Source organism: Microtus ochrogaster, chromosome 4 (genome assembly GCF_000317375.1).
Source record: "Microtus ochrogaster isolate Prairie Vole_2 chromosome 4, MicOch1.0, whole genome shotgun sequence".
Classification (NCBI taxonomy): domain Eukaryota; kingdom Metazoa; phylum Chordata; class Mammalia; order Rodentia; family Cricetidae; genus Microtus; species Microtus ochrogaster.
Window position 1 is genome coordinate 52,172,680 of NC_022011.1, and position 24,719 is coordinate 52,197,398.

At 52.0% G+C, this 24,719-nt stretch overlaps 4 protein-coding genes across 4 annotated transcripts in view; 3 read left to right on the top strand and 1 right to left on the bottom strand.

The window, feature by feature from the left end:
- Positions 1-1,315: 1,315 nt before the first annotated feature.
- Tubb4b (tubulin beta 4B class IVb) lies at positions 1,316-3,676 on the top strand. Its single transcript, XM_005346338.3, has 4 exons — positions 1,316-1,450; positions 1,747-1,855; positions 1,932-2,042; positions 2,469-3,676. Exons 1-4 carry the CDS (start codon positions 1,394-1,396, stop codon positions 3,527-3,529), a joined length of 1,338 nt encoding a protein of 445 aa, XP_005346395.1. The 5' UTR covers positions 1,316-1,393; the 3' UTR covers positions 3,530-3,676.
- Positions 3,610-7,101, bottom strand: Fam166a (family with sequence similarity 166 member A). Its single transcript, XM_005346337.3, has 7 exons — positions 6,605-7,101; positions 5,372-5,586; positions 5,011-5,273; positions 4,799-4,925; positions 4,418-4,512; positions 4,070-4,187; positions 3,610-3,751 (listed from the first exon to the last, which is right to left on the bottom strand). Exons 1-7 carry the CDS (start codon positions 6,658-6,660, stop codon positions 3,663-3,665), a joined length of 963 nt encoding a protein of 320 aa, XP_005346394.1. The 5' UTR covers positions 6,661-7,101; the 3' UTR covers positions 3,610-3,662.
- Positions 7,102-10,698: 3,597 nt separating this feature from the next.
- On the top strand, positions 10,699-12,276 carry Stpg3 (sperm-tail PG-rich repeat containing 3). Its single transcript, XM_005346340.3, has 6 exons — positions 10,699-10,805; positions 10,892-11,043; positions 11,155-11,289; positions 11,378-11,466; positions 11,737-12,031; positions 12,142-12,276. Exons 1-6 carry the CDS (start codon positions 10,699-10,701, stop codon positions 12,273-12,275), a joined length of 912 nt encoding a protein of 303 aa, XP_005346397.1. The 3' UTR covers position 12,276.
- A 1,674-nt stretch (positions 12,277-13,950) lies between these two features.
- The window catches only part of Nelfb (negative elongation factor complex member B), a 16,720-nt gene continuing 5,951 nt past the window's right edge, over positions 13,951-24,719 (top strand). The window contains exons 1-11 of the mRNA XM_005346341.2: positions 13,951-13,962; positions 15,812-16,192; positions 16,431-16,594; positions 16,759-16,858; positions 17,314-17,544; positions 19,599-19,784; positions 20,819-20,931; positions 21,813-21,915; positions 22,111-22,206; positions 22,641-22,783; positions 22,886-22,992. Coding sequence (XP_005346398.2) covers positions 13,951-13,962; positions 15,812-16,192; positions 16,431-16,594; positions 16,759-16,858; positions 17,314-17,544; positions 19,599-19,784; positions 20,819-20,931; positions 21,813-21,915; positions 22,111-22,206; positions 22,641-22,783; positions 22,886-22,992 — 1,636 coding nt within the window. The remainder of the gene's footprint in view (positions 13,963-15,811; positions 16,193-16,430; positions 16,595-16,758; positions 16,859-17,313; positions 17,545-19,598; positions 19,785-20,818; positions 20,932-21,812; positions 21,916-22,110; positions 22,207-22,640; positions 22,784-22,885; positions 22,993-24,719) is intronic.

Genomic DNA, 24,719 nt, shown 5'->3' on the forward strand with positions numbered 1-24,719 from the left:
AAAAAAAAAAAAAAAAAAAAAAAGTTACAAAGCCAGGCATGGGAAGGCCTGTGAATTCTTGCCTTCTGGAGGCTAAGGCAGAATTTCTTTGAGTTGTATTCCAGGTTACAGTTTAAAAGACCCCGCCTTGTATAAACGACAGCACAGAGAACAACTGAACTAGTCTGCTCAATGGGCAGAAAGATTTATTGGGGATCAAACTGCCAAGGCCATTGTGGGTGAGGGGGGCAAAAGAGCAAATGGCAGGAAAGAATTGATTCACAACTACCGCCCATGACACAGTTGATTTTGGGGGAGAAGGTGAAGGGAGGTAGTTCCTCATGAACCAAAAACACCTTAAGAGATCTACTTTTCTTTTAGGCTTGTTTACCTGGCCAAGTCCTTCTGTTTAGGAAAATGTCAGCACTGCCATTTTGAGGGTAGGGGATGCTTTGAACCTGACACAACAGGAAGAAAAAAAACTTACTGAAATATATAAATGTATTGTTCTCTAAGCGATTTATTACAGGGCAGGAACTTAATTTTACTTCTGTCCGTTTGTTTGTTTGTTTTTCCCTCTCATAGAGTCATGGCCAGGCATGCCTGGCCCTGCAGTCTCCATGTAACTGTGCGTGCACTTGGAGCGAGGGCTCCAAGGAGACAGGCTCCAGGCCAACTGGTTTCCACAACACGGAGCGGAGCCGAAGGGGCGGAGGGAGGGCTCTCCCGGGAACAAACAGACCCCGCGCCTGCCCAGTGCGTCCCGGGAGGACCCAGCGCCTCCACCGGATCCTATTATTGTTGCTGTTTCACGGCTGCAATCCGCCTCATCTTCAAAGTCCCAAAATTGGACCGCAGTGTGTCCCGGACCACAATGCCTTGGGCCCTTTCTCTCCCCAGTAGCAGCACCCGGATCCTCAAACCAAACCGAGCCCACAAAACTCTAAAGAGACGCCCCCGCCCTCTCGGGCGGAAGCTTGCTTTCCACGTCCCGCCCGCGCGCTGCACTGCGGCGGTTACCAGGACGCCAACCCAGCGCAGCCAATAGTGTCAGGCTTTCGGCGTGCTCCCAGGAGGCAGCCAATGGGACTGCAAATCAATCATTTGAAACACCCAATGAATTGAGCACTGCGGCGCCAGGGCGGGGATTGTGATAGGGAGAACCCTAGTCAGGACTGACCAATAACGAGCGTATATCGTTGGGAAGGCGGGCCCTAGACCACTCGATTGACGGAAAAATAACCAATCATACAAGGGTGCTTCTTGGCCTCGTTCTGGGGAGCCCAATCCTAGGCTGGCGAAGGCGGGCTATGAGGGGTATATAAGTGCTGGTAGTGCGTCGGTTGTAGCACTCTGTGCGCCTCCTCCTCCCTGTTTGTTCGTGCTCTGCAGTCGCTCCGCAGTCGCCGCCGCCATGAGGGAGATCGTGCACCTGCAGGCTGGGCAGTGCGGCAACCAGATTGGCGCCAAGGTAGGCGGCTAGGGTTCTGCGGGGACGGCCGCCTGCGGTACGGTCAGCCGGGGAAGATGGCGGAAGCGGCGGCACCCTCACTGCCTCCTGGTTACCGGCGTACTCTGGGCCGGGACGTGGAGCTGGTGGGTGGGGGCGGACCGTGCGCGGCCCTAGGGACCCGTCGCCCGGGCACTTTGGAGACAGGGGTGGGGTGGAGTGGGGGGGGGGGAAGGGCCTGCCGCACCCATCCGGGGCGGGGCTGCCTTGGAGCGCACCGGCCGCCGTGACTCAGCTAACGCCCGAGTCCCTTGCAGTTCTGGGAGGTGATCAGCGACGAGCATGGCATTGATCCCACCGGCACGTACCACGGAGATAGCGACCTCCAGCTGGAGCGTATCAACGTGTACTACAACGAGGCCACCGGTAAGACTTCTGCCCCGTCCGTCCTCCCGATCACTCCTCCGGTTTGACCACGCTTGACGATCCCCTGTCCCACCAGGTGGCAAGTATGTGCCCCGTGCCGTGCTCGTGGACTTGGAGCCCGGCACTATGGACTCAGTGCGCTCCGGGCCCTTCGGGCAGATCTTCAGACCGGACAACTTCGTCTTCGGTGAGAGCGGCGGGGGGTATGGGCGGAGCTTGCTAACCCTGACGCTCAAAGGTCAAGGGGCTGACCTAAAAGTCTCTGCTGACTAGCTGCCCAGGTGTAACACTTTCCTGCTTTCTGAGTTACTCAATCCCTTGGTCGAAAGCAGCTTTGGGAGAAAGGTCTGTCTACCTGTAGGCTAGTTGCTGGTAGAGTGTGAGCAAAGCTGACCTGGTGGCGGGGGTCCCCTGTGCTGCCCTTGAAGATTGGCAGAGCTGCCCGGGAGAGTGTTTACTGTCTTGCTGTCCTACCTCTGGTTTTTGCCCTCTTTTATTTATTTTTTTACGCGGTAGGTTTCTGTGGTGTCACTTTATTTTAGAGGTGACAGTCTCACACTGTTTGGCTTCTTGGGCACATACCTAGTTAGTGACCAGTTGTTTTCTTTTGCAGGTCAGAGTGGGGCTGGGAACAACTGGGCCAAGGGGCACTACACAGAAGGCGCAGAGCTGGTTGACTCGGTGTTGGACGTTGTGAGAAAGGAAGCCGAGAGCTGTGATTGCCTGCAGGGCTTCCAGCTGACCCACTCCCTGGGCGGGGGGACTGGTTCTGGGATGGGTACCCTCCTTATCAGCAAGATCCGGGAGGAGTACCCGGACAGAATCATGAACACCTTCAGTGTGGTCCCTTCCCCCAAGGTGTCGGACACAGTGGTTGAGCCTTACAATGCCACCCTTTCAGTGCACCAGCTCGTTGAAAACACTGATGAGACCTATTGCATTGATAACGAAGCACTCTATGACATCTGTTTCAGAACCCTAAAGCTGACCACACCTACTTATGGTGACCTGAACCATCTAGTGTCTGCCACCATGAGTGGGGTCACCACATGCCTGCGGTTCCCTGGCCAGCTAAATGCTGACCTGCGGAAGCTGGCTGTCAATATGGTGCCCTTCCCTCGCCTGCACTTCTTCATGCCTGGCTTTGCCCCCTTGACCAGCCGGGGCAGTCAGCAGTACCGGGCCCTGACAGTTCCTGAGCTCACTCAGCAGATGTTCGATGCCAAGAACATGATGGCCGCCTGTGATCCCCGCCATGGGCGCTACTTGACGGTGGCTGCCGTCTTCAGGGGCCGCATGTCTATGAAGGAGGTGGACGAACAGATGCTTAACGTCCAGAACAAGAACAGCAGCTACTTTGTTGAGTGGATCCCCAACAACGTGAAAACAGCTGTCTGCGACATTCCACCTCGGGGTCTAAAAATGTCCGCTACCTTCATTGGCAACAGCACTGCCATCCAGGAGCTGTTCAAGCGCATCTCCGAGCAGTTCACAGCCATGTTCCGACGCAAGGCCTTCCTGCACTGGTACACGGGTGAGGGCATGGATGAGATGGAGTTCACCGAGGCTGAGAGCAACATGAACGACCTGGTGTCTGAGTACCAGCAGTACCAGGATGCCACAGCTGAGGAGGAGGGCGAGTTTGAGGAGGAGGCTGAGGAGGAGGTGGCCTAGAGTGTGGGAAGCAGCTACAGCATGGGAGCAGTGTGAACTCTTTATTCATTCACATCTGTCTGCTAGCCATGTCCACTGTGCATTTGCTGTCCTGTCCTGACATCATTTGTACAGATACCACCATTAAAGAAATTCATAGTGTGTGGCTTCGCCTCTCCAGTTCCTTCTGATAGGCTTTTCGGGTGCTGTTACCAAAAGTCAGTGCGTAGTTGTCCTGCATGGCTGCAAGGGAAAAAGTCCAGCGTGGTGGAGAGAGGTCAGTACAGGCTCTGAACAGCCGCTTCTCTACATCTTGTGGTTACCCTCTTAAATAGGCACGGAGGGACCTTATTGGCCTTGGGGGTTTTAATGGGAAGGGCCAGTGGGCACCAGACTGACTGGGTTGTTAATCCAAGACAAATTAGGACTCTGGTCAGTAGGTCAACAGCTGATTATCAGCAAATGTGGCAGGTGACACAGGACCCCCAGCCGTCTGACCCTGTCATAGGTTCGGTGTCCTTCTGAAATGAGTATTGGGTCTCGGGCTGGGAATGTACTCACATGGGATGAAGCCCATGTAGAAAGGAATCAGGCCTTGGTTCCGGTAGATGGTGGTATTTGGCCAGTGGCTCCTGGGCAGCCTTTCACCCAGAGCACAGACTGGGTGTCTGAACGTAAACTGGAGGAAATGGATACGAGCTGACAGGTCCTGTCTCCCACACTGGTGACCCATCTGACTGACCACCCAAACCCCCCTTACCAGGTAGGGAATCAGATCTTGTTAGGATGTGATCAGGCCCCCAGCCTCAACAAAGGGCCTTAAGGATGACTCCTGGGAATGGATGCTTACAGGTGGGAAGTGGAAGCAGAACGTAGCTGAGCCACCTCAGGTAGACCATGCTTTCCTACCTGGTTCTTGTCAAACTCATCCATAGCTTGTGTGACTCCATCACGATAATTCATCCCCATCACCCAGGCAAACCGGGGGACAAAGCCAGCATAGCCTGGAGATGAGTGGATGTCAGGGCATAATCTACATTCTCCCAGGTGTGCCAGACTGAACATTAGCTGTTGCGCCCTTCCATTCATCCCTAAAGGTTGATTGCTGACTCTTGGGGCCAAACTTAGCTCCACTCGGGAGCAGCTAGGCTGGGTCAAGGTAAAAAGAATTAAGTGAGACCAAACTCTGTTCTCAGGGTGGGAAGGAGCCCAGGGGGCAAACCTTGTTATTCTCACCTCCTCTGGCCCCTTGGAACCTCAGAGGGAAGAGCTCAGGCACTCAGCACATACCTGAGATGGCCTTGCGTTGGATTAGGTTGGGGTGGTCCAGCTGGGGTAGTCGCTGGTACCTGCCCACATCTAGTGTCTCCTGCGGGGGATGTGGAGGCAGGTACTCATCCCTCCTGCAGTGGTAAAGCTGGAACAGAGAAGTGCAAATTACACAGTTTGCACCCCAGTGTGTGTTGGAGACAGAGGACCCATGCCAGGGTGTCTCCACTTACCTGGTACCTCCCTGGGCTCTCCTGAACAGGTGCCGCGTTCTTCCAGGCCTCTTCCCCGTACGCCAACAATAGACCTGGATGTCCCAGTTCTCTAGCTTCCGCCTTTCTGCCTGGAGGGAATGGTGGGTAGGGAGGATAGGGCATGAAGTCTGCAGGCAGTGAAACTTGTCTGGATATGTTCTCTACCTGTGGTGGCCCCTGGGTGTCCACCTCCTGGCGTGGGGGCTGGCCCAGGATCTCAAAGTTCTTGTAGGGTTTCAGACCTGTGCAAACAGGGCAGCTTTTGAGCCATATAGGAAGGAGGGTGGAGCCCCAGTGGAGGCAGGGCTGGATAGGGCCCCACCCTGGACCTGAAGCTCACTGGTATAGTGGGGGATGTAAGGTGTTGTCAGGTCCCTGCAGGGAATCCACGGTGGCTTAGATTTACTGAAGTCCTCGATGAACTTGGGCTTGGACATAGGTGACAGAACAGAGCAGGGGCTCTTCTGTACGCTGGGATCGGTGAGCAACTGCGCCGTGGTGCGGCCATAGGTGTTCCCCACCTGGTAGCGCAGTTGAGGATAGAAACCAGCATAGCTGTGGAGAGAAGCAGGGGAGGTGCCACTCCTGGTCTCCTGATCTCTGCTCACTTAGATGAAGGTAATGGAAGCAGCCTAGGGCTCCGGGCAGTCAAGTCTGACCAGGCACCAGGTCTGCACTTCCATCACTGCTATCTGATTGTTGCTCACAGTGAACCCATACACCCAGCAAGTCTCTCATTCATGTGTATACGTGCTTTGCCTGTGTGTATATCTGTGGACCACATGTGTGTCTAGTGCCCGTGGAAGTCAGAAGAGGGTGGTAGATGCCCTGGAACTGGAGTTACGGGTTGTTGTGAAGCTACCATGTGGATGCTGAGAACTGAACCTCAGTTCTCTGCGAGACCAGCAAGCGCTCTTAACCATAGAGCCGTCTCTCCAGCCTGGCGCCCAGCCATTCTCAACAATCTCCCTCACCCCATTGATGCTTCCAACAGTGATCAGTGTTGAAAGGCAGTATAGGTCCTTCAGTTTTTTTCCCCTATTTTATGTCCCATGTTGCACTTGGGTCTGGGCAGGTATGCACACACACTTTCTTTGGAGGTTTTTATTATTTATTTTGCAGTGCTGGAGATCAGATCCAGGACTTTGCATATGCATGCCAGGCACCCTTCCTCTGGGCAATACCTTGTCTGTTTTTGTTTTTAACTGGACTACTCTTACTCCATCTCTAAATCACTTCCTACGGAGAGGAAGTCCAGCATTTGCTCATCCAGTTGCTGCCAGATTGGCCTTGAAAGACAAACTGGCCACCTACTACTGCATTCAGGTTGAGGCCACAGGGAAAGGCAAGGCCTAGGCCTTCATCTGTGCCTTCATCTGCAGCTCCACCTCAGAGTTTTCTCGTCCTAGAGCTCTTCAGCCCTGGTGGTCTCGATTCCACTCGTCGGTAACCCTGGCTTTGGGTCTCTTCAGCATTGGTCCTTAGTCCCCTAGAGTCCAGGCTAAACCCCAGCCCTACTGCTCAGCCCTTTTCCCCAGCCCCCGCCCCTCTCTGTAGAGCTCCCAGCTCTTACCCAGGGATGTAGTGGGGTTCTGGAGTGAAGAGGTTGTGTTTCTGAGTAGCTGTCATTTTGCTTTGACTCCGCCCTTGCTGGTTCAGGCCTTTCTGTGTCCACCTCTTCCCTGAAAAGAGACCTGTTGCCTGGTAACCATTGTGAAGGGGCCAGCATTATGGACCCAGCCATCTGTTAACCCTGTGTGTGCTCCCAATCTCACAGCATCTCTGGTTCAAAGACCAGGTAGGAAGCAAGTCAGGGCATCCTAGAAGGAAGCCCACTCACCCAGAGCTCAGGGACTAGAATTGGAAGGGGGTGGACCAGATTGGGAAGGGGTGGGCCAAGACCCACTGATAGGCAGTCCTTGCTTCATGGTGGTGCTCTTTACCCTAGTCCTTCTCCACTGATGAAGTCAGCACTGAGTCAGGCTTCCCAGATGACAGCTGTGTGGACTCTCCAATAGGCTTGTTCCCCTGTAGTAAGACATTAATTTCTATACTTAACAAATCCCTGTTCTGCTGGAGAGATGATGGCTCAGTAGTTAAGAGCACTGGCTGCTCTTTCAGAGGACCCTGATTCAATTCCCATGGCTGCTCACACACACCAGTCTATAACTCCAGTTCCAGGGTTTCTGACACCCTCTCCTAGATATACATACAGGCAAAAACACCAATGAACATAAACAAAAAATTAAAAAAAAATGTTTCTTCGATTCTTGTGAGATGGCTCAGAGGTAAAGAATGCTCGTCATGCGGCTGGTAGACAGAGTTTAACCCTAGGAACTCAGCAAGGGAGAGAACCTGCTCCCAAAAGTTGTCCTCTGACTTCCACTAATACACTTTAGCAAATAAAGCCCTATTTAATAACAAAAACCCTTTTTTGCATACATGTGCAACCCTGTCCAGATATGTACAGGTGCAAGGCCCAGGTTTGTTTTCTAGCATTCCCGACCACCGCCAAACTTGTCTTCTAAGGCAGGCTCTCTCTGGGGTCTGAGACTTACTGATGAAGCTAGGCTGGCTGGCCAGTGCTTCCCCGGCCCTTGCTTCACAAAGCGATGTTTTAATTGTGTGTGCACACATGTGCTATGGCACCTCCGTGGAGGTCTGAGGACAACTTTGGGGCGTTGGTTATCTCTTCCATGTGGGTTCTGGGGTGTAAATTCAGATTGTCAGGCTTGGGTGGCAAGTGCCTTTATCCACTGACCCATCTGAGTGGCCCAAGCATGCCACCAAGACAAGCTCGTTCTGTGTGAGCTGGTGATCCAAACCGAAGCCCAAAAAGCATGCGTGGAAAACAGACTGAGCTCTGTTCCCAGCTCGAAGAAAGAGCTTTATAACCATACAAGTGAATATAACATAGAGGGGAAAAATTAGCAGCTTCCACTCCATGTCAAATCTGCATACACAATGATAGAAGGAGACTAAACCTTGCAATAGCTGTTGGACAGATAAGTGCACAAAAGAGACTTGTGAAGGGCTAGAGAGATGGCTCAGAGATTAAGACCACTCTCTCAGAAGACCCTAGTTTGATTTCCAGGACTCATATCAGGCATATCACGACTCTAGCTACAGGGGAATTCAACACCTCTGGCCTCTGTGGGCACATGCACTCAAGGGCACATACCTACACACACACACACACACACACACACACACACACACACACACACACAGAGTTAAAAATACTAAAGATAGCTTGGGCAGTAGTGGCACATGCCTTCAATCCCAGCATTCAAGAGGCAGAGGCAGACAGATTAGAGTTTCATGACAGTCAGAGCTACACAGAAAAGCCTTGTCTAAAAAAACCAAAAATAACCTGGGCGGTGGTGGCACACGCCTTTAATCCCAGCACTCAGGAGGCAGAGGCAGGCGGATCTCTGTGAGTTCAGGCCTAGCCTGGTCTACAAAGTGAGCTTCAGGACAGCCACTGAAGTTACACTGAAAAACCCTGTCTTGGAAAACCAGACCAAACAAAAACCTCAATAAATTAAATTCAGGTAATTGCTTCACAGTCTCATTGAAAAAAAATCTCTTAAAAAATCTTGTGAAATAAAACATTAAAAATTAGCCCCCACATTAAAATGCAAATGTAAACACAAATGTTTGACAACAAAACAAACTCACAGCCTCTAAACACAAACGTTGTACGGAATCAAGTTAATGCTGACATATGCTGGTAACGGAGGTTTCTAATGTGGGTCTCTGAGGTACACCTTCTGGAGCACAATTTGCTTTTACAGAGCACGTCTAAACAAGACACTGCTCCCCCCACCCCAATGAGTGCTCTGAAACTCATAGCCAAAGGTCCGTGGTGGTTGTGGCAGGGACCAGAGGTGTCTTAGCAGCTGAGAGCACTTGTTGATCTTGTAGAAGACCCGGGTTCAGTTCCCAACACCCACATGGTAGTTTCACAGCCAAATGTAACTCTACTTCTAGGCAAATCTGATGCCCTTTACAGACCTCCACATCACCAGGCTTGCATGTGGCACACATACATACATATGAAATCAAGAAAAGATACATGTTTGACACCATCACAGCTACATCTGTTTTCTTGCTTGCTTGCTACATAGCCCAAGCTGGCCTTGAACTTGTAGCCACACACTTGCCACAGCCTCCCAAGGGCTGGGATTACAGGTGTAGGCCACCATGCCCGGCTCCTCAGCAGTATGAGTGTGTATTCTAGAGGCCAGAGGCTGATGTTGGGATTCTTTCTCAACTGCTCCACACCTTCATTTGTCTTTGTTTCTTTTGTTTTTGTTTTTGTTTTTCGAGACAGGATTTCTCTGTAGCTTTGGAGCCTGTCCTGGAACTAGCTCTTGTAGACCAGGCTGGCCTCGAACTCACAGAGATCCACCTGTCTCTGCTTCCCTAGTGCTGGGATTAAAGGTGTTTCGTTTTGTTTTGTTTTTGAGATATGGTTTGTCTCACAGAACTTGCAGTGCATCAGTTCAGCTCTACCGGCTGGATGATGAACTCCAGGCATCCTCCTCCTCTATCTGCCTGGTGCCGGGGTTGCAGAGGCACACACCTGGATTTTATGTGGACACTGGGCATGCAGCTTAGGGTCTTATGATGGCACAGAAGGTGCTTTACTTACTGAGCCATCTATATCCCCACAGCAGAATTTATTGCCGGGAGAAACTGGAGTCACCTAACCGGCAACAAATCCCTACACACCAGGTACCTTAACACCATCAACTGTGTTCTCAACAGACACTGCACAATGCAGGAGAAGGCTCCCTTTGTCCAATGAAACTCGTTTCCTCACGTCTCCATCCATCTATTCAGAAGAGTGCCAGTCAGGGCCAGTGCTAGAGGGAGCGTCCAGGAAGGGCCTCCAGAAAGGCCCAGTCCAGATAGAAGAGGGCTGGAGGAGGCTTTGTGGATAAGGTATGTATTGTCTGAGCTCTGCCTGGGAAGGGCTGGGACCAAGGTCAGGGCTGGGACAGTCAGACCAGTCAAAGTCAGAGGCCACTCTGCAAGGGCCTTAGTGCCCAGACGGGTCCTTGCTCCTTCAGGCTCAGTAATCCTTTGTATATATATATTTATCATCCTGGCACAACCCAGTTCGTCTAATACATTCTGGCCTTCTGGCCACCATACCTGCAGGCAGAGGCAGAAGACAAGCACTTATAACTAGCCTTGAGTGAACTGGCCTGATCCTGAAGCCAGGCCTGAGTTACTCAGCTTTGTTTCCCCGGGCCAGGATTTGCTCCAGGGGCAGCAGCTCTTCCTCTTCTTCCTGACTGTCTTTCTCCTATTAGCTGGTCCTCACTCACACACTTAGCCATGCTACAGGACTTGGCATGGTACTCACAGGCCCTGCCACCTGGTCACCTAGCATGGGGCCCCAGACCCCCGAGAGCTCCCAGGAGAGGGAAGAAGGGCTGGGACAGGTTAGAGCCCGTCTGGACCAAAGCTGACCTGGGTGACGGTCTCAGCAGGTAGTGAGAGGGGCAGAGGATGGAGGCCCTGTAGGGGAGCCCCTCTTGACTGGACTATGTTCCTTTCCTAGGGAGCTCCCAGCAACAGAGGGGAGGGGCATACCCAACAGTGAGGTCACAGAGCCCAGCAGTGCCCTCTAGCAAGAGAACCCCAAGACTCAGAATGAATTTTGACCAGAAGGCTGTGAAATTCCTGGCAAATTTTTACATCAATGGAGGCAAACACTGGACCCGGGGGCCCCTGAGTCAGCAACCTCTTCATCCCACGCAGTAATTTCAGAGGGTGGTGGGCAAGCAGGGACTCGGGTGGAAAGGCCACTAAGAAAGGTGGACAGTGGCTGTTGGCTTCCTTGCAGGCCGGAGGCTGCTGCTCTATGGTGGGACCAGGAGCTTGAGGCAGCCTGGGATGAGATGTGGCCCCCAAAGACGAAGAGGGCCCCAAGTGGCTTCAGAATGGCTGCCCCCAAAGAGTCCTCAGCTTTCTGCACAGGGACCCTGAAGGAGCTGTGTGAGTGAGATTCTCGGCTACCTCACTCCCGTCCCGGGCCAGTATGGGGAGGGATAAGAGGAAAGCAACTTTTGGGGAAGAAATGGGTCTAGAGTTTGCTTTTCGTACCAGTCCTGGAACGACGCCCTCCGATCCTGACTGACCTGGATGTCCCTGGTCCCACCGCGTATGAGGTGCCCAGTGCGTCTCTGCGGGAGTCCTCTCCACATCCCCATTACAGCATGGGCCGCAAGTACCCTGGCCGAGGTGCATGTTCCCACAACCCTGCCTATACCTGGGGAATGGGGGCCTCCTGCCCCGAAGACCTCCCCACCAACTCTCCACCCCACTGCAGAGGGTGGTGGCCGCAGGGCATGGCAGACCTTGTGGTTCCAAAGTGAAAGCCCTTTCCTGCAGAAGACCGACTTCGACCAAGAGCGAAAGGTAGACGCTGTGTAGGGCCAGGTAGAGAAAGGGTGGGAGAAGATGGTTAGGGGTGCCTTGAGGAAGATGGGGGTGTTGCAGGTGAGGAGGAGGCGAGGAAAGGAGGGGTCAGGGGGCTTGTGAGAAAGGCTTGAGGGAGGAGCTACGTGGCTGGGCCTGGTGATGGGCTGACCCTGGGGATCAAACACAAAAACACAGGTCAGGCCTGGAGGATAGGGTAAAGCTGAGCAAGGAGGCTGCAGCCCCAGGTCGCTTTCTGACTCCTCACAGTGGCCATCACCCGCCGAGTACAGGCCTCTGAGCCAGCCCGCCTTCCCGGCCTTCAGCTTTGGCCGCCGACGCCGCTCCGCTGTCAAGATACCAGAGAGTAATTTACGTCCAGGGATGCTTCGAGCCCGAGGTCCCTCTACCTATGTTCCACTCTTGACTGCCTCACAGCCCTCTGGCGAGAAGCGACCCAGCCCTAACACCTATAACATCCTTCCTGGGTTCCGTATGCAGAGCACACGTTCACCTGCCTTCTCCATGAGTCGCTCCCCAGCGTTTGTCTCCTGGGCCAGCTCCCGTAAGGAGGCCTAGGAAAAGAGGCTTGGTCTGCCTGAGGGTGGAGTGGGGCTTGGGGCGCATGGGGATGGTGCGGTGGTAAGGACTAGGGTCAGCTCGCTTTCTCTGCAGCCCGAACCCCAGGTCCGGCTGCATACTACGTGGAAGACTGCTACAATTCCCGCTTCCCGTCTCCGCCTGGAGTAGTCATCCAAGGAGTGCGCAGACCCAAGCGGCACGACACAGGCCCCTTCTGCACACTGTAGGCCCAACGGGTATAGATTGCAAAGCTGACCTTCCTTGAGGTTTTCCTAGGCTTCCTTTGGAGTTCTGTCTGCAGCCTGTTCTTCTGATCTCTTCTGGCTTACACTGTGCAACAAGAAGAGTCTTCTGAGAGCTCCCCTCCCCCCACTATACTGAGATGCAAATGATTCTTCTGAATTGTGATCTCTGGTCTGCCTGGTTGCCCATCCTTTGCCCAATGAGCTGTTTTGAATATGTGGCTTCCTGCGTATTTCTGGCTTTCCTGATATCCCTGGCTTTTTCTGCTCCTGCATGGTGCCCTTTTCTTCAGGATTGAAATGGCAGCCTGGGAACTAACCATAAGTGTCCTGACCTAGGACAGAATAGAAAAAGGATCCTGTGACAACATGGGACAACCTGATCCAGATATGTCACCGAAGGTCTAGTGTCTTCCTGAGGGTCAGGCTGCTTGCGGAGCTGAGGAACTAGTTGGTAGGTTAGGGTGGTAGGTCAGAACCTGGACCTTTGCCATCTTCACACAGGTGTAGCCTTGCCCAGCCTGTTAGGTAGGACCAAGGGAATCAGCTCACCAGACACTGGCCCTAGTTCCCTGGACCTTGACATGAAGATTTAGCTGGCCTTTGTAACCTGTATTCTGAGAACCTAACTCCCCCCGCCCCAGGAGCCGCACCTTCCAGCTAGCGACAGCAGTTTTTCCTGGGCCCTTGCCATACTTTCTCACACGGGCACAGGCCTTGCTTAAAGACTTGACATTTTTTTTTTTTTTCGAGACAGGGTTTCTCTGTAGCTTTAGAGCCTGTCCTGGAGCTAACTCTTGTAGACCAGGCTGGCCTCGAACTCACAGAGATCCACCTGCCTCTGCCTCCCGAGTGCTGGGATTAAAGGTGTACACCACCACCACATGGCCAAGACTTGACATTTTTTACTTTATGTATATGGGTGTTTTACTTGCATGTGTGCCTAGTGGCCAGAAGAAGACATTAGAGCCCTTGGAACTGGTGTTACAGATGGCTATGAACAGCCCTGTAGGTGCTAGAACTGAGCTCAGGTCCCCTGCCAGAGCAGCAAGTGCTGAGCCACCTCTCCAACTCTCAGAGCTGACTTTTCTTTCTTTCTTCCTCTCCTCCCTCAGACAGGGCTGGGGCTCTCGCTATTGTACCCTTGACTGTCTTGGAAGCCACTATGCAAACCAGGCTAACCTTGAACTCAGAGATCTACCTGCTTCTACCTCCCGAGTTCTAGGATTAAAGATGAGCATCATTGCTGAGCGTGGCACCACAGTCAGTTAATCCCAGAAGTCAGGAGGCAAGGCAGGGGAATCTGAGTTCAAGGCCACCTGGTCTAAATAGTGACCCAGTCTTAAGGGGAGAAAAAAGGACACCACCAAACCCAAACCAGAACTCACTTAAGTGAGTTTATGCCAGGGTTTGGTGGCACACGCCTTTAATCCCAGCACTCGGGAGGCAGAGACAGACAGATCTGATCTACAGAGCTAGTTCCAGGACAGGCTCCAAAGCTACAGAGAAACCCTGTCTCGAAAAAACAAAATAAACAAAAAAAGTGAGCTCATTTTATGTGTATGAATGCTTTGATGTTTTGTCTGTATGTATGTCTGTATACCACATGTATGTCTGGTGCTGGTGGAGGTCAGAAAAGGAACCAGAGTTATGGATAGTTATGGACCACCAGGTGAGTGCTGGGAACCAAACCCAGACTTCTTTGGAACAGTAACAAATGTTCCTCCATGTAGGCTCATAGCTCTATAGACCAGGCTGGTCTCGAACTCACAGAGATCCACCTGCCTCTGCCTCCCGAGTGCTAGGATTAAAGGCATGCGCCACCATTAACCCGGCTTAGGCCCATATTTCTATATGGTATGGCAGCCAGGCTCTCAAGCCATAGTTGGCACCTGAGGTAGCCTTCCAGACAGGTTGCTGCTACCCTAACAAAGGGTCAGGATGTTATTCTGCTCCTTTGTAATTTGGAGGATGCTTGGGATAGAGATGCTAATTCAGGCCTATTACAGACCAGGAGGATAGGGAGACTTGACAAAACTGGCATAGAAAGGTGTGGTCAAAGGTGTAGACACAACTAAAGCCATTCACCTGGTTACCTAGGAAACAATGCTAATAAATTTCCTCCTCAGTTTATGTTTTGGAATAAAGGCTGTTTAAAAAATAAACAGAAAAAAATTTCAGGAAACTCAGGATTTCATGAGGGATCTCTGAGAATCTCCCTCCCGATAAGCCATGTGAGTTGTGCCTTTATTCCTGCGCCTCCATGCCGGTCCAGAGAGAGAGAGAGAGAGAGAGAGTTTATGTTGGGGCTGGCACCGGCCCCCAACACCTCCAGAGTTTGTTTGTTAGTGTGTACAATTGCATTCACATGGAAGTCAGAGAACTAGAACACCTCCAGCTCAGGTCTTCAGACATGGCAATGAGCACACTGACCGAGCTGTGATACCATCCTCTGAGAGCTTGCTCTTGCAGTTCCTGCCCCAGCTGCTGCCTTGGTGTCAGCATCACCCACTTCTGCAGAGTGGAAGCCTTGGACCAAGAGTCTAAGTACACCGTATGTGTATCTTCTGACTGCACCAGATGCTGGCTGAACCAAAATATCCTGGGCAATTAGGGCGATGGGACCTTTACTATGGGGCCCCGTGGGGAGCCACTCAGCTGGCAAAAACAGTGGCAGAAGTGTGCAGCCCTGGCCTTAGGAACTCAGCCTCAGAGGGAAGAGGAGCTCTGTTTATAGCCACATCACCAGGCATCCTAATGCCAGACACTGAACAGGAGTTATTACCCGTTGCTGAGGGCCCCACAAGCCTTCCTAGGGCTTCCTAGAGGAGGCAGTAAAAGAAGCGGCTTCCAATGATAGGCAAGAATGTGGGGGGGGGGGGCAGCAGGGAGGGAATTTGCAGCAGAGTAAGAGTAAACCTCAGCAGCAAAGGCATATGAAAAAGAGGTGAAGTATTTGGAGGTGTGTTCAGGAGGCTGGTGGGAGAAAGGGTGAGAGCTGGAACAGCAGGGGAGGCTGCAGCAAAAAGCTGAGAGCCCTCCAGCCAAGGCAGCTTCTTTTACTGCCAAGGCCACGGGACTCTGTGCAACCTGGAGTCTAGCTCAAATCTCAATCTTCAGCATACCCATAGCTCTTGGAAAGCACTTCTGGTGACACTAGAGGCATATATTCAGATTTTAGTCCAAAAGAAGGCAATGGTGGGAACTTTGTGAAGATCACGTGCTATGCCTTACACCTGTGGGCACAAGAAGACAAATTAGCAGCAAAAGAGTGCTATATAGATAGTCATATAAAAATGTACTTAAGTCAGATTTGAAATTCATAAGGTCCAGAAGCCTGCTACTACTCCACCCTTCTCTGCTGGCTCAAGAGTATGGGTTCTGGTTTCCGGAGAGCGGACGAGCTGAAAGGCGGAAGATTTCGTGGCCCTGGCGGCGGCGGCTAGAGTGGCCACGGCCTCTCGAGGGGTGGTTGCGTCATCTCGACACCTCCGCCTTGCGCACTATCTCTTAATGTGTAGCGAGTCGCTGCCCGGAACCTGAGCGTGGCGGCGGCGTTTTCCCGGGACCTATTGGCTGCTGGACCGCAGCGAAGGGCGGAAGTGGGAGGTGTGGGCCGGCGTAAGCGGCTCTGCGGGGGCGATCTGGCCACGCTGGAGGCTGCGGGCGAGCGGGGTTCGGGGGGTCCCCGTGGTGGAACCGTGGAGAGGGCTTCTGGCGCTCCTTCAGCGTCCTCGACGGCCTCAGGGGAGCGCGGCGGGGATGGGGTACACAGCCGGGCGGCAGCCGGAGCCTCGGCCATGTTCGCGGGGCTCCAGGACCTGGGCGTGGCCAATGGCGAGGACCTGAAAGAGACCCTGACCAACTGCACAGAACCGCTCAAAGCCATTGAGCAATTTCAGGTGGGCAGGAGGGAGCCGGGCCTCTGGGGAAGCCGGTCATAATTGTACGGTCTCCCGACGCTTGGAGGGAGGCACTGGAGGTCCTGAGCTAGGAACCCATTGATTAACCGAGTTTTTTTTTTTTTTCCATTTTCGCGGTTATCACCGCGGACCTATGTACTCAGAGCATCCATGGTGTCCGTGCTGACTTAACTGTGGCCAAGCAAAATGCATACGCGTTGACCCTCTGCTTTTCCAGACAGAGAATGGCGTGCTGCTGCCATCCCTGCAGTCGGCCCTGCCCTTCTTGGACCTACATGGGACACCGCGGCTGGAGTTCCATCAGTCAGTGTTTGATGAGCTACGCGACAAACTGCTGGAACGAGTGTCAGCTATCGCCTCTGAGGGAAAGGCAGAGGAGAGGTGGGTCTCTACCGGGAAGCGTTTATCTTTGTGGGTAACATTTACCCCCCCCCCCATGGCTGCACAGTCATGCTTGTAGATGCGACCTGAAATATGTTTGAGGAGATGTGTCTGTAGGTCCTGCATGTGGAGACCCGCATTTTCAGCTGTACAAATCTGCCCAGGTACAAGAAGCTGGAAGACCTTCTGGAAAAGAGCTTTTCTCTGGTCAAGATGCCATCCCTACAACCAGTGGTGATGTGTGTTATGAAGCACTTGCCCAAGGTGAGAGCTGTGGAGCCAGCCCTCCCAGGGTAGGTCAGAGAGCCTGTGCTAACATACTTACTACTGCTTGGCTAGCCTGCCCCATGCCCTTGGTTGGTGGAGGTCAGACTGGTGGCTTGGTGCAGGCAGTTGCTTAGCTTCTGGAAAGTTTTATGAACTGGCCCTCCAGCAAGCTCTGGGCACCTTCTTCTATGTATCACAGACTTCCTCTGCATGAGTCAAGTGGAAACACATTTATCCCTTGAGTTAGAGGGTGGGTCTTTCCTGGGAGAGGGCCATAGGGATTCGGAATGTCTGAGTTCACCTGCCAAGACTTGGCGGTCCGTCACAGGTGCCTTTGTTGGTGTGGCTGGGCTCAGCAGGTTCTGTGGGCAGCTGAGCCCTTTTGGCCTATCCTGAGGGAGACTTGGGGACACAGGCACCACTTGCAGGGAGCTGTGGTGTTTGCTGTGTAGGTTCCTGAGAAGAAGCTGAAGCTGGTGATGGCTGACAAGGAATTGTACCGAGCGTGTGCGGTGGAAGTGAAGAGGCAGATCTGGCAAGACAACCAAGCACTGTTTGGTGATGAAGTCTCACCACTGCTGAAGCAGTATATTCTGGAGAAAGAGAGTGCGCTCTTCAGCACAGAGCTCTCTGTCCTACACAACTTCTTCAGCCCTTCCCCCAAGACCAGGCGCCAGGGAGAGGTGAGGAAGTCAGCCTGAGGCTGATAACTCCTAGGGGTATGTGGCCAGCCCCTTCCCTCTTTCCTGTGAGTGTGTAGGTTAGTGTGTTTCTACAAGCATGTTTCTTCTGGTGGTCGACTACAGACAGCACTGATTTCTGACTGTCAGAGGATTTGCTTGACTGGTCTTGTCTTGGGCTGATTTTTTAAAAGTTCCATTCATATATATATATGAATATATATATGTATGTATACACACACACATATATACACAAATGGAAAAATGTACAGAGGAGCAGAAAAGTATGCAGGGAAGGAATGGGAAGGTGGCTTTCTAGGTAAGATTATTTGCATGAAGACCTGAGTTTGAATCTCTAACACTTACAAAGAAGTTCAATGTGGCCACAGGTTCCTGTGACCCTGGTTCTGGAAGGGACGAGGCAGAGACAGGAGAAATCACTGGGGCTTGCTGACCTGCCAGTGTAGGCAGAAACAAATAAGATCTGTTGAGCTGCAGGCTCAGTGAGGGATTCTGTCTTAAGTGTAAAAGGTGGAGATGGTAGAACAGGTTTTTGCAAGTGTGGGCTCAGGTGTATACACTTTCCAGTTGTCTAGCTGCCCAGTGGTATGCTGGCTTCTTCTTTGGTTCTCCTGGCTCTCTGATCCCCTGACCCTCTTGACTCTCCTCCTTTGCCGTGTGGGGCCACACCAGGTCTGATTTAGCCCAGCGACCTGTGTTGATTTGACTATTCTCTTCTGCAAGTTTCCTCTCCCTTCCTGCATTTCCTTCTTGTTTCGTTGGAGTGCATTACTCTTGCTGTAGGCTTCCAGGGCTGACACATCAGACATTGTTTGGACTTGTAGGCCAAGTGGCTGGTTTGGAATTGCAGTCCTCAATACCGAAGACCTTTCGTGACAGTCTGTGTTGTTAGTTTCTGCAGATGAGTCTGATCCGTGGCCCTTTGATGCTGGCCTGTTTTTCCCCTTGGAAACTTTGTAGACTTTTCTGAGTGCTCTGTGATTTTATGGCACTGGCGACATCAGGCTAGTGGGTTATCCTTTCAGTCTTGGCTGTAGGACAGCTGTCTTGCCTATGAACAGGTGGTCCCCAGCTGGTCATGTGTGAAGCAGGCATACTCTATGACAAGGCTGTATTGTCTCTGTGGTCTGTACTTAGTGAGTGAGGGAACCTTGGGCCATCCACATGGCTCGAGTGATGTCAACAGTGAAGATTTTGTTCTAGAGATAAAGATCCAGGTCAGTCCAAGAGTTCTTGGCAAGGGTCTTGGAGAGTGAACTACCAGACCAGCCTCTGGCTCTTGCCACCCTCGTTTCCTCCCACTGACCTTATTACTTGCTGAGTCTAGCCTGATGCCTTTGAACTTGCTGTGATAACTCCACCCTGGGCTAATCCCAAATGTTCCCTTGTACCATAGGCCTGAGACCATGGCCAGTTAGCAACGGAGCGAAACTTCTTTGTGTTGGCTGAAGCCTTTATATTGAGCAGGACGGTGCGGTTTGCCTTTGCTGGGTAGAGGTAGGGTAGGTGACACCTGCCCAGGTAGAAGGCACTGTGTCCCTGCATGGCCTTTGCCTAGAGTGCAAGGTGAAGCTGCCTATTAGTGTTTGTGGTTTGACACCAGGCGCCTGGCCCTTGTTCTGTGGCCCTGGTGCCAGTGTTGGGACAAGGATGGTCACAGCCATAAGCTTAGGAAGAAGATAGGGAAGCAGAGAGCCCAGTGTGGCCTCATAGACCTTAACTTAGGCAGTGGCAGTATAGCCTGAGCTTCCTGTGTTGGACCCCTATCTTTAGATGGGCTCTCGGCACTGCTTCTAGGATGAGCTACCTGCCCCTTTTCCTGACAGGCAGGTGCTTGAAGTCACAGTAGATCACAGACCAAGGTATCCCTGGGATAGATGTGGAACTACCACCTTGGGTAGCAGAAATTGGCCCCCTAGAATACAGTGCCAGATCCACCTGCCTCTGCCTCCTGAGTGCTGAGATTAAAAGTGTGCGTCACCTTTCCCTGTCCTAGGGTGGGGATTTTGGACTCCACTTACCTGTCTTGCTCCTAGGTGGTCCAGAAGCTGACGCAGATGGTAGGGAAGAATGTGAAGCTGTATGACATGGTGCTGCAGTTTCTGCGCACACTGTTCCTGCGGACCAGGAATGTGCACTACTGCACACTACGAGCTGAGCTGCTCATGTCCCTGCATGACTTGGATGTCAGTGACATCTGTACTGTGGATCCCTGCCATAAGGTAGTGCTGTGTGCCCGTCTGTGCACGTCCCCTGTGTCCTCCTCCTCTGAATTCATTATCTAGGAGTGACCTGCTGACTGCATCGAAGCTTGCTTCTCAGACTGCCAGCTTGTGTACCCCAGCACTGCCGGGGTGAGCAGGTCCTGCAGAGACCTGGCTGTTCAGCTGTCTCTTTTTTTTTCCCCCCCAGACACGGTTTCTCTGTAGCTTTAGAGCCTGTACTTGAACTCATAGAGATCTGCCTGTCTCTGCCTCACAAGTGCTGGGATTAAAGGTGTGTGCCACCACTGCCTGGCTTCAGCTGCCTCTCTTGCTGGTCCACCAGCCTCCACTTGATAGCTGTAAGTGGCAAGCTCTATGGCCTTCTTTCTGTTGGGCTCCTGGCTTCTTCTGCCCCAGAGCCCTCAGGGTTTATTGTTGGCCAGCACCAAGGTAATCTAGGAATGGGGTTCTCTGTACTTCGCTCCATCCCCCACCAAGAGCACAGGGCATCTGAGACCACCTCCTGCATTCTGTGTGGTGTTGCTTATTGCTAAGCCCTGAGCACCACCACAAAACTGCCATAACATGTCCGCCCAAGTTGCCAGCCCTGGGAAAACAGACAGGCCTCCTCTATGTGCTGTCCTGATTCCTGCTGCTTTGGGGCCTGAGGAGGCCTCCTGCTCCCTGTAGGCCCCTGGCGTCTCAGCCCATGCCATGTTTCCTCTGGACACTGGGGAATGAGTACTGTGTTTCTCTTTCTCTGTTAACACCTAGTGGTTGAGTGACAACGTAATGGTGGTCTTGACTGTCTAAGCCTGAAGACCCCTGCTGCCCAGCCTTCGGCATACCCCACTTCTACTAATTGCCATTTTCTCTGTCCTCTCCAGGGACCCCTTTCTATCCTGGGCTTGGCCTAGGATGGGGTCATGGGCCTTGACTTGTGTTTATCTTTGCTCTGACCTTGCAATTTCCACAGCCAGTTGGCCTGTGGCAGAGTTGAACTGAGAGGTGAGAGGCTGGGTGTACCGAGATTGTATACTTTCTTCCTTTAGTTCACTTGGTGCCTGGATGCCTGTATCCGCGAGCGGTTTGTGGACAGCAAAAGAGCCCGGGAGCTGCAGGGATTTCTTGATGGTGTGAAGAAGGGGCAGGAACAAGTTTTGGGGTGAGAGTCCTAGCCTTGGGATGCCTAAACAGGCATCTAGTGTGGGCTGCTGTTTACTGTTGGTAGTTGGGACCCATTCCAGTCTGTTTTGCGATGGACATGCTGGGTACCAGGCCTATTGCTAACATGGTAACTCATTACTTGGAATGAGTCTCAGTAGCAAAAGGATCCATACCTTGGAGGCATGGGGTTTGGGGCCTGCCCTTCCCAGGGGAGCCAACTTAGAGAGCTTAGGCAGGAGGGCACTGCTGTCTGTGACAAGTGAGTGTGTGCTGTCAGGGCTGAGGGCTGGATTAGACACTCCAACCTGATTTCCAGCATCCTCTGCCTGGCATGAAGATATTGCTGGTACAGCCCTGCCTCGTTTCTTTATTATATTCTTCCACTAAACCTAGAGTCTGAGCTGAGGTTTTGGGTTTTCTTTCTTTTTTTTTATTTATTTATTATGTATACAATATTCTGTCTGTGTGTATGCCTGCAGGCCAGAAAAGGGCACCAGACTCCATTACAGATGGCTGTGAGCCACCATGTGGTTGCTGGGAATTGAACTCAGGACCTTTGGAAGAGCAGACAATGCTCTTAACCTCTGAGCCATCTCTCCAGCTCTCAGTCGGGGTTTTTGAAACATAGTATGAATTTAGTTTTTTTGGGGGGGAAGGGTAATTTTTTTTTTTTTTTTTACTCTATAGTTTAGAAGATCTTTGAGTAAATTGTGGATAAATTATGAATTCAATACAGAGAGAGGCTCCCTCCCTGGGGTCAGTCCCCAAGCATTTGCCTCCCAGGGAGTTTGGCTGTCCCTTCAGTAGGTCTGACACTACAGCTGTTAAAAACAGAATAACCAGGTTTTTCAATTCATACCAAGGTCTGATTCCTTCCAGAGATTTGTCCATGATCCTGTGCGACCCCTTTGCCATCAACACACTGTCCCTGAGCACCATCAGGCACTTGCAGGAGCTGGTTAGCCAGGAGACACTGCCCAGGGTGAGCATAGGCATGGCTGGTGGCTGTGCAGAGGGCATACTGTCCACTTGGGATATTGGGTTTCTCTCAATGGGTGCCTTATGATTACTCTCCTACGGTCCTTTCCCTGGAAAGCAGAGGCCCTGCTTTCTTCAGTGAGAGCAGAGAATGGCACAGTCCCTGTGAGCTCTGGCTGAGGTCTCTGTCTTCTTACAGGATAGTCCCGACCTCCTTCTCCTACTTAGGCTGCTGGCACTGGGCCAAGGTGCCTGGGACTTAATAGACAGCCAGGTCTTCAAGGAGCCCAAGATGGTATGGGGTCTATAGTTTCCTTTTTTTTTTTTTTTTTTTTTTAAACAAATTGTGGGGAGTAGCAGGATGGGGCCCTTTGGCAGCAAAACTCTACTCCTAGAGTCTTTCGGTGAACATCCATTAAGGATGTTCGGGTGTCTTGATAGACCGGCCGCAGGGTGGTAGCTCTTCCTGGGGAGTGGGACCCAGAAGGGGTTTTACAGGTTCAGCCATGATCATGCCAGATGAAAGGTTCAAGAACATAGCACTGGACATGCGTCTTAAGAAACAGGAAGGAGGGATTCTAGGGACCAGTGGGCAAGAAAGCTGGATTTGAGGAAAGTGTATTGGGTGGGTAAGGGCAAGGTGTGCACTGGGCATTGTGGGTTAGGGTGTATGCTGAGAGCAGCCTGGATCAGTGGGCCCTTAGTGGGCTCAGACACTCCTTCTGCCAGGAGGCAGAGCTCATCACCAAGTTCCTGCCGATGCTCATGTCCTTCGTGGTGGATGACTACACTTTCAACGTAGATCAGAAGCTTCCGGCTGAGGAGAAAGCCCCAGTCACGTACCCCAACACGCTTCCTGAAAGTTTCACCAAGTAGGACTCCAGGGCAGTGCTTGGGGGAGGCCGGAGAGAGGGGCTGCAGGTGAAGGCTCTTCTCGGTGGGTTGATCGGAGGGCCATGGCTTCTTGCACACAGGTTTCTGCAGGAGCAGCGCATGGCTTGTGAGGTAGGGCTCTACTACGTCCTGCACATCACCAAGCAGAGAAACAAGAATGCACTCCTGCGCCTGCTGCCTGGACTTGGTGAGTCCTGATGGCTATACTCACCTGCCACCTTGACCTGACCTCTGCCAGGGCCTTCACCTTTCATCTTTCTGCCTTCACCTCCAACTTCCATAGCTTGGTCTATGCCAGTGGGCACTCTTGTGTGCGTGTTTGGAGGCAAGACTTAGCTGTTTCAGAGGTGCCTGTGGGTCTTGTGACTTCCTGCAGAAGGGATTCCTAGCTTTAAAGCCAGGCACACTTAATTTCAGCACTTCAGAGGCAGAGTTCGGCAGACATCTGTGAGTTCAAGGCCAACCTGGTCTACGCATGTTTTTTTTGTTTTGTTTTGTTTTCTTTCTTTCTTTTTTTTTTGTCCACTGAGCCATCTCACCAACCCTTCTTTTTAGGTTGTCTAGGACAACCAAGGCTACATAGAGAGACCCTGTCTCAAAACAAAACACCCTTATTTTGTTCTAATTGGTAAAAAACAGAACTCCTTGGGTGTTATCCAAAGGACCTACTTTTCCCTAACCGCTTGGGGTGTCACACACCAAAAATGGGAGTTCTGAGTGGGCTCTTCAGGGTAAAGCTGTGGTGTGGCTCAGCGATGACAGCACTTATGATGACAGCACTTATCTGGCGTGCGTAGGTGGATTCTGCTCCCAACAAAACCAAAACAACCGCCTGAAGCTGCAGGGGAGAGTTGTTGGGAGAGTTGCCACAGTGGCACCCTGTGCTCGCTGGCTTGTCCTTTCTCTGGAGTTTAGAGGATTGTCATAAAGATGGAGGCTCTTTTCTTTTCTCATTTGTTTTGAGGGGAGGGGAGTTTAAGACAAAGTGTCACTATGTAGCCTTGGCTGTCATGGAAGTCACTCTGTAGACCAGACTGGCCTCGAACTCAGAGATCTGCCTGCCTCTGCCTCCCCCCCCTTACCCCTCCAGTGCTGGGTACAATCACCCGGCTTCTTCTCTAAATATGTTGTAAGTCATTGGTGTACCTGTTGCCTGTTTGTTGTGTGCATATTGGTTTATGCAGCTTCCATCTCACGGGATTTTCGTGTCTGGCCTTTAGTTTTCTTTTCAACAAATTGCCACAGACTTAGAAGCTTGAACAGCTCAGACTTACTACTGTCTGTTGTTCTAGAGGCAGGAAATTTGAAGTGGGCTTTGCTGAGCTAAAGTTGTATGGCCAGACTGACTCTCTTTCTATAGTCCGTGCCCTCTCCTGCTTTAGGGGCATCAGGACATTCTGCTGGCACAGAGTTAGCTTGCTTGTTTAAGACCTTAGGAACACACGGGGTAACTTTGATTTACCTTAGCCTTATCCATGCATTTCAGTCTGCTTTTTCTTCCTGTCGTCTGGTATGGTACCAATAAACTGGCAGTGTGGCTTGTCCCTCCTGGCTGGGGCTTCTCTACTTGGACTGCTCCTGTGGTGCACCGTCATGTTTAGGGAATCTGAAGGCTGGAGAGATGGCCCATTTGATTCCTAGCGTCCAACTGTCTAACTCCAGTTCTAGGGGATCCAATGCCCTCTTGTAGTCACACCCATGACATACAAACACACATCAGGCAAACCACCCATACACCTAAAATAAAAGATCTTGCTTGATCTTACATTTGAATGAGTTCTAATAAAAGTGGAGTCAGGCCGGGCGATGGTGGCGCACACCTTTAATCCCAGCACTTGGGAGGCAGAGGCAGGCGGATCTCTGTGAGTTCGAGACCAGCCTGGTCTACAGAGCTAGTTCCAGGACAGGCTCCAA

Excerpts from the sequence above, each read along its gene's own strand:
- Tubb4b (XM_005346338.3), top strand. The coding sequence starts at position 1,394 with ATGAGGGAGATCGTGCACCTGCAGGCTGGGCAGTGCGGCAACCAGATT. Across the intron at positions 1,451-1,746 it reads GCAACCAGATTGGCGCCAAG|TTCTGGGAGGTGATCAGCGA; the intron begins GTAGGCGGCTAG and ends AGTCCCTTGCAG. Across the intron at positions 1,856-1,931 it reads GTACTACAACGAGGCCACCG|GTGGCAAGTATGTGCCCCGT; the intron begins GTAAGACTTCTG and ends CTGTCCCACCAG.
- Fam166a (XM_005346337.3), bottom strand. The coding sequence starts at position 6,660 with ATGACAGCTACTCAGAAACACAACCTCTTCACTCCAGAACCCCACTAC. Across the intron at positions 4,926-5,010 it reads AGAGCCCAGGGAGGTACCAG|CTTTACCACTGCAGGAGGGA; the intron begins GTAAGTGGAGAC and ends TCTCTGTTCCAG. Across the intron at positions 4,188-4,417 it reads ATGAGTTTGACAAGAACCAG|TTTACGTTCAGACACCCAGT; the intron begins GTAGGAAAGCAT and ends CATTTCCTCCAG.
- Stpg3 (XM_005346340.3), top strand. The coding sequence starts at position 10,699 with ATGAATTTTGACCAGAAGGCTGTGAAATTCCTGGCAAATTTTTACATC. Across the intron at positions 11,044-11,154 it reads AGGGACCCTGAAGGAGCTGT|TCCTGGAACGACGCCCTCCG; the intron begins GTGAGTGAGATT and ends TTTTCGTACCAG. Across the intron at positions 12,032-12,141 it reads TGTCTCCTGGGCCAGCTCCC|CCCGAACCCCAGGTCCGGCT; the intron begins GTAAGGAGGCCT and ends CTTTCTCTGCAG.